The following is a 7,812-nucleotide window of genomic DNA, read 5'->3' as shown; positions in this document are numbered from 1 at the left end:
TCCAGCATTTGTATCTGATTGTTTTATAAGATTTAGGTTGTTGCTTGAGATTGAAAAATTACAAAAAGTTTAATAAAAATCAAGTATGGGCTTTTTGTTTAACAAAAAATATACACATTAAATTTTTGAAAGGCCCACCGGCTGACCCTAACCCATAGGGCTTGTGGCCCATGTGGGCCAATATCACTGTGGGCTTTTTGGCCCTAACCCACATGGGCTAGATGTAACAGCCCGTTGTACACCGGTATTGTTAACATTGATTATGATATTAAGCGCAACTATAATCACAACAATTCATTTATAAAAATACGAGTAAACTTTTTTCTTTTTATTACGCGAGCATTTAAAACACTAATAACGCGTAATAAATAAAAGTTGTGACCGTAACTAAAAACTCTTTGCGGAATAATTAGTTAAACAGTCTAAATATCTTCAAACACTTCTCTCAAGTCACTTACTGTATAAAAATTGAAGCTTGAGGTGTCTAGTTTACTGTATAAAAATTTGAGAGCAATTGGTTAAGTGGATTTTCCAGAATCGTTGATAGAGTGAGGACTGTTTGGAGCCCTGATTGAGGTTGGCAGGCAGATTTGCATGTCCAACTTCAAACGGTGATATCCGAAGAAAACGAGAACTTTATGACTCTTGTGATAGTTTGTTAGAAAGATAATTAAGTGTAGAACAACATACTAAAATATGAGAAGCGCGTGTCATGCGGTTTATCTGCTGTAATTAAAATACCGAACCATGTTCAGATAGGTAGAAAACCAAAAAGTGAGGTTTAAGCTAAGTGGATTTATGGGAACCCTTTAGTGAGTTGAGAGAAGTGTTATATGATATCTAGGCATGTTATATTATTATTCCGCAATTAATTTTCAGTTACAGTCACAACTTTTATTTATTACGCCTTATTATTGTTTTAAATGCTCGCGTAATAAAAAGGAAAAAGTTTACTCGCATTTTTATAAATGAATTACTGTGAGTGTAACTGCGCTTAATATCATAATCAATGTTAACAATACCGGTGTACAACAGGCTGTTACACCTTGTGGACTTATCGGACTATATTTAAGACCCCATTGGTAAGTCCTTGTCCAATGGTCTGGACAATTTGTGGTTAAAGAAGTGTCTCCATTTAAAGAAGTTTCATTGGCCACATGTTAAAAATTTACTTTAGAGGGTGTTATGGACCTATCCTACAGGCTCATATCTCAACATGTAACATCTCGATGGCTGACGAGGACGGGAAGTGATCGCCGGTGCAAAGAGGCACTGGCAAGGAGCGGCTCCTAAAAGGCTTCCAGCGGAGGGGCACATAAATGAATCGAATACACACTCGAAAGAGAGGGATTCCAAAAACTGTATATGTATAGGACTCTATAGTTGGGGATAACTTATAAGAATTAATTGTTATACTACCTAGACTAACAAATGCATCTACTTTTCGGTAACCCATAATGGAAGAACTCCATAGTTAAACGTGCTTAACTTGAAGTAATTCTGGGATGGACAAAACACGTTAAAAATTTTTGTATTAGTTTGCGGGGATAATCATTGATTCTTGAAATGGTCGGACGTTACAAGTGGTATCAGAACAAGGCCTCTCTTCCAGTACAGTGTGGTTTAAGCACGAACTAGGCTGATGCTGGTGGGCATGTAACATCCGGTGGTTGACGAGGTGGAGAATGATCTCAGGTGCAAGGAAGCACGGGCAAGGAGCGGCTCCTGGCAGGCTTCCAGTGGAGAGGTATATGAATGAATATAATACACACCCAAAAGAGAGGGATTCCAAAGACCGTACATGTATAGGACTCTACAATTAGGGATAGCTTATAAGAATTAATTGGTACTACCTAGAATAACAAGATGCATCTACTTTTTGATAGCCCAGAATAGAAGAACTCCATAGATAAGCATGCTTAACTTGGAGCAATTCTGGGATGGATGACCTCATGGAAAGTTTACCCAGGAAGTGTCTGAGTGAGGACAAAGCACGCCGAAAAGTGTTGTGTTAGTTTGAGGGGACAATCATTGATTCTTGAAGCGGCTGGGCATTACACAACAACTCCACAACAAAGAACCAACTAAGAGAGACAAGGGTAACAATCTTATCACCTCATTAGGAGATAGAGGATAAGACTTCCCAACATTCCTAAGGTGATTAGAACTCTACTTCTACAAGGTAACCTATTTATAAATAAAGGATTAAGGCAACCAGATACACACTTTACGCTCTGCTACTCTTAGCTATCACTATGCACACATGCCATACTCTGGCTATGTCGTTTCTCTTTCGTGCACACTGATCTGCGACCCCTAACAATACATCTGTGAAGATACTGATTCAAGATACAAATAGTAACCTCCAATTAGAGATTCCTAATCCATTCAGATCGAAAAGAGGGGATATAAATCAAGGAAAGATAACCATCTAACTCCTTGCGCTATCTTGAAGACAACCATCTAACTCCTTTTTTAATATTGAACCTACTTAACCCTAAATATTTAGATTTGAGAAAAAGTTTAATTGTGATTCCTTTTGTAGAAAAAGTCAAAAATTTTAAAACACAATTAAACCACTTTTATGTTTTTCCTACTTTAGTGCAAATATCATTGCTATATATAAAATTTTGTAAGACAAATTTAAAATATTTTACACTTGATAGAAAAAAAAGTGCACGCGTTATTATTCTTGATACAATACGCTGTATTTATTGTATGTAGAACAAATCAAGATCACAGTCCATGCTTGGTTTCCGGAATTACTATTTGTGCAAAGGTTTTAAAAATATTAATAAGTTTATCATTCACTGGTGTTCTATTAATTAATGAATTTGATAATACATAAATTGCAAAACTCATCAAACCACATGTCAAACACATTATTAAATAAAAATGTCAAACCTTTTTTTGACAAATATAATACATTAAAATTGAACTACGTAAAGTAAACCAAGCACCCAGAAAAAGCTAAAAGGCCGGCACCAAAGGCACCCCTTTTTTTGGTTAATAACGGGAACCTTTGTGTGAACTGTTGTGAGCTTAGAATACTTGGTCCCCATTACAAACGCGAGGGATAATAGTTGACGGGGAAATAAGATAGCACAACAGGAGCACCCTTTGATTTTGGTTTGCTCTTTGATTTCTCTGAAGAAGGAGATTTCAATTGAGATCCTTCAGCATAATCAGAGACTTGAGCTGATGAAGATGAAGAGGGTGCAAAGCAATTGAAGAAGGCTGAAATCAGAGCCATTGGTGTTTGTCACCTTCCCTTATTTTTCTTGAAGTGGGGATTGTGTTTGTGAGCGCGCAAAGGTGAAATGATTTAGATGTAATGGTTACAGGTGTGAATTGATGAGGTTGAGATAACCTGCTCTATTTATAGCCTTTTGACAAGAAAAAGGAAGTTACCAGGTTAGTCCATTTGCTTAAGGAGCAAGGAGAACATGAGGCTAGATAGCGTTTTCAAAATTCATACCTTGGGTCTTTAGTGGCTGCTTTTGACCTGGCCCAGTCAAGCAAATAGTGTACATGTAATTATATTAAGAAACGAGAAATTCAAAATTCACATTAAGGCAGAGCCATATAATAATGGATCAAGATATAATTAGATTTTAAAAACTCTTCAAATTTTCCTCAAGAAATATATACGACGAAAAGAAGCGAACTGTGATAGATTATATTTCTATTAAGTTTAAGGGGCGTTTGATAGAGGAAATTTTTTTTTTTTTTTATTTGAAAATTTTGATTTTCAAAAATATGATAAAAATATTCAATTTACGATAATATTTAAAAATTAAAAATTTAAAAAAATTTAATTTTCCAAAAATCCTACCAAACACTCCCTAAATGTATTAATGGTTGTAGTTCATTCGCAGGCTAATAGGTGAAAATATAATTTGAATTTTGATTCTACTTTCATAGCCAACTTAAAATAATTAGGATCAAACAGATCTCAAGTTGTTAGGAAATTATATTTTCTAATAATCATTGTGGGTCACATATTATATTAATAATTATATTGTGCTATTTATATATATTGGGTAAATTAAAGTGATCAGTTAAATATTCCCAAATAGATTCCTAAGTGAGTATGGTTGAATGAGTGGATATCAGTGTTGGGTCAACTAGATATAATGAGAGCTTATTGACCCAATAATAAAGATAAAAACACTATAAGGGTTATGATCCTCAAGACGTCAAATACCAACCCTAGTTTCTCTTTCCCATCAAGAGAGATACGACATACTAAAGAATTCGGTTTTAGGGTGATTTGATCGAGGAAGACTACAAACCCCAACAGACAAGATCAAAGTTATTCCGCTGCAATGGAGACAGGTAGGCCTCCACCTTTATGTTCTTATTTTTTTATGATTTGGTATGATGGATCTTGGCCTTGTAGGTGATAGTTATCACCATAAGGTTTAGAAAAATTAAAAATTCCAACAATTGGTATCAGAGCCATAATCATATTGAATCATGAAGGAATTAAGTTTTGATTTGATCCTTATATATGGCTTTAAATAGAGATACTGGTTTATATGATTATAAGACCCATAATCAATTGCGATTTTTTTTTTTTAAATCTGTAAATTATCTGCGTTCCGTCTTTGATCCGTATTGCAATCAGAATACAATTGCAACCGATCCTTTTTCGTGAACAGTATATATACCTGTTTTCATTCTATACACTTGTTATCTTGATTTTCGTGAATTACAAATCACCGTCTGGATTGCCGTTCAAATTGTTGCAATTTGTTAGCGATTCGAATTGTTATATATTGGCATTCGAATGGATATTCCACATGTAAGTTATATATTGGCATTCAAATTATTTATATATATATATATATATATATATATATATATATATATATATATATATATATATATATATATGTTTGATTACAATATAATAGGTTGTACACAGTACACATATAGTAAGTTATCTAGGTTGTACTGTTACAATATTTGATTACAATATAATTGTAAATTGTTGGTATATTTTTGCAATTTTTCCGTTGCATTATATATTCTTAAAGTTGATTATATTTTGCAATTCGTAAACTAATGTCTCATAACTGTTAATATCAGTGTCGTTATTTATTTTGTGATGAAAACAGTATGTATGAAAATACATTAAAATTGATAATAAATATTTTTTATATTTATTATTATTATTATTTTTAAATTTATTTATTATCCCTAAAGGTTTCTATTTGAAATTGAATATGATAGATTTATTAGCCGTCACAGTGGCCAAATTTATAAAGGTTAATTTGATTTCAAATAGGTTGGTCATATAAATATATTTTATTTATGTAAATAATAATCGGCCCATAGGAAGGTTATTGTTTGGCCAAATAACATATGTTGTGTGATCATGTGTGTGTTTATTGCTTATGCGGATAGTGATCGGCCCACAGGAAGGTTATTATTTGGCCAAGTAACAAACATACCTGTGGTAATAAATATGTGACAATTATCAAGAATTCTCCATGTAATTTATAGTCGGCCCACAGGAAGACTATGAATTGACATGACTTATTGTCAATGTTTGATTACTACATTAAGAGTACCACTTACAAGTTGATATTTTTGTCTACAGACTAAATATTAATGTTGTGCTAGGTATCTTATAATAAACTCATTTTACTTTGGATTATTTGTCTATATCGTCGTGTATGTATATATATGACATGACATGTTATTAGTATGTTATCTTTTTTGTTCTCTGTATAGTTTCTGCTACCGCTGCCAATTATGTTGCTCAAATGAATATGCTTCCAATGCTTAATAGGGCAAATTTCAAGCTGTGGAAAGAGAATGTGAAAATTGTTCTCGGCTGCATGGATCTCGACAATGCACTAAGGACTGAGAAATCCACTTCCACTCAGGAAAATTTGAACATGGATAAAATTGAGAAGTGGGAATGCTCAAATCGCATGTGTCTGATGATCATGAAATGTTTCATTCCGAAGGCGTTTAGGGGGCTCGATTGTTGAGACTACTGATGCCAAGTTGTTTCTGAAGGAACTTGAGCAATACTTTGCTCGAAATGAAAAGGATGAAATTAGTCAAACCTTGTCCAAACTCATAAACATGAGGTATAAAGGAAAGGGAAACATAAGGGAGTACATTATGGAAATGTCTAATATTGCTGTAAAACTAAAGGCATTAAAGTTAGAGCTGCCTTCTGAGTTGCTCATGTACTTAGTTATTATCTCTCTTCCTGCACAATACGGTCAATTTGTGGTGAGTTATAACACTCAAAAGGAAAAATGGACTCTTAATGAGCTCATTTCTCACTGTGTGCAAGAAGAAGAGAGGTTACAGCGAGAGAAGACTGATAGTGCTCACTTGGCATCAACCTCTCAAGAAAAGAAAGAAAGAGAGCTAAGGATAATGCGGATGCTTTGCCAAAGAAGCAAAAGAAGCAGGACCAGTAATTCACCTATTTATTTTTTGTAAGAAATCTGGACACATGAAGAAAGAGTGTTCCAAATACAAGGCATGGCACGAAAAGAAGGGTATGACTCTCACTTTAGTTTGTTGGTACTGGTTCTGTGGCACAAGCGTTTAGGTCATATCTCTAAACAGAGAATTCAGAGGCTTGTGACTGATGGAATTCTTGAACCCCTTGATCTGGATGATTTTGAGGTGTGCATTGAATGCATAAAGGGGAAACAGACAAACATAAGGAAAATAGGTTCCAACAGAGCTTCAGACGTCTTAGAATTGATTCATACGGATGTTTGAGGACCATTTCCTATAGCCTTTTGGAATGGTCAACAATACTTTATCACATTCATAGACGACTATTCAAGATTTGGATACCTATATTTGATTAGAGAGAAGTCACAATCATTGGATGTGTTCAAAGAATTTAAAGTTGAAGTTGAACTTTAGTTAGGCAAGAATATTAAGGGCATTAGATCTGATCGTGGTGGTGAACACTATGGTAGATCTGATGGATCAGGTGAACAACGTCCAGGGCCCTTTGCGATCTTCCTAAAGGAGTGTTGAATCGTCCCGCAATACACAATGCCAGGTAAACCTAGCATGAATGGTGTTGCAGAAAGGCGAAACCGGACTCTTAAAGACATGGTGAGGAGTATGCTTAGTCATTCTTCATTTCCAGAATCACTTTGGGGAGAAGCACTAAAGACTGCAGTTTATATCCTTAATAGGGTTCCTAGCAAAGCAGTGACAAAAACCTCTTATGAGCTATGAAATGGAAAGAAACCTAACATAAGGCATTTACACATTTGGGGTTGTCCAGCAGAAGCAAGGCCTTATAGGCCAAATGAAAGAAAGTTGGACTCAAGAACAATCAACTGCTATTTTGTTGGATATGCTGAACACTCTCGGGGCTTTAAGTTTTATAATCCCACTACAAGATCCTTTTTTGAAACGGGAAATGCTAGATTCCTTGAGGATGTTGAGTTTGGGGGGGGGGGGGGAAGATAAAATAAGGGATGTTGTCTTTGATAAGGAAGAAAATTATATTTCTCTTCCTAATATTGTCATCATACAAGATGAAATTACGGAACAAGCAATTAATGATCAGGTCCCTGTTCATGACATTGTTATGGAACAGGCTTTGGTCCCTGACATTGCTTTGGGTCAAGACAATAATGAAACACCCCCTATGCCACCTATAGAACAAACTCAACAAACTCAAGAAGTGTCATTAAGGAGATCCACTAGAGAAAGGAGAAATGCAATTCCGGATGATTATATTGTGTTTCTTCAAGAGCATGAAAATATTTTAAACTTGAAGGAAGATGATCCAATCAACTTCCAACAAGT

At 34.8% G+C, this 7,812-nt stretch overlaps 1 protein-coding gene across 1 annotated transcript; it reads left to right on the top strand.

Annotated features, from left to right (window-relative positions):
• Positions 1-3,334: 3,334 nt before the first annotated feature.
• LOC133312765 (uncharacterized) lies at positions 3,335-6,255 on the top strand (the record flags this gene model as incomplete). The annotated part of the gene is made up of 3 exons (XM_061514023.1): positions 3,335-3,344; positions 5,743-5,926; positions 5,982-6,255. Coding segments are annotated over exons 1-3 (468 nt in total), but the record flags the coding sequence as incomplete, so codon positions are not given.
• Between the last annotated feature and the right edge of the window lie 1,557 nt (positions 6,256-7,812).

Source organism: Gastrolobium bilobum, unplaced genomic scaffold (assembly GCF_033153095.1).
Source record: "Gastrolobium bilobum isolate Gb01-03AN ecotype WA unplaced genomic scaffold, APGP_CSIRO_Gbil_v1 utg102601, whole genome shotgun sequence".
NCBI lineage: Eukaryota > Viridiplantae > Streptophyta > Magnoliopsida > Fabales > Fabaceae > Gastrolobium > Gastrolobium bilobum.
Note: the sequence above shows the minus strand (reverse complement) of the source record. Positions and strands in the feature narration are given on the sequence as shown.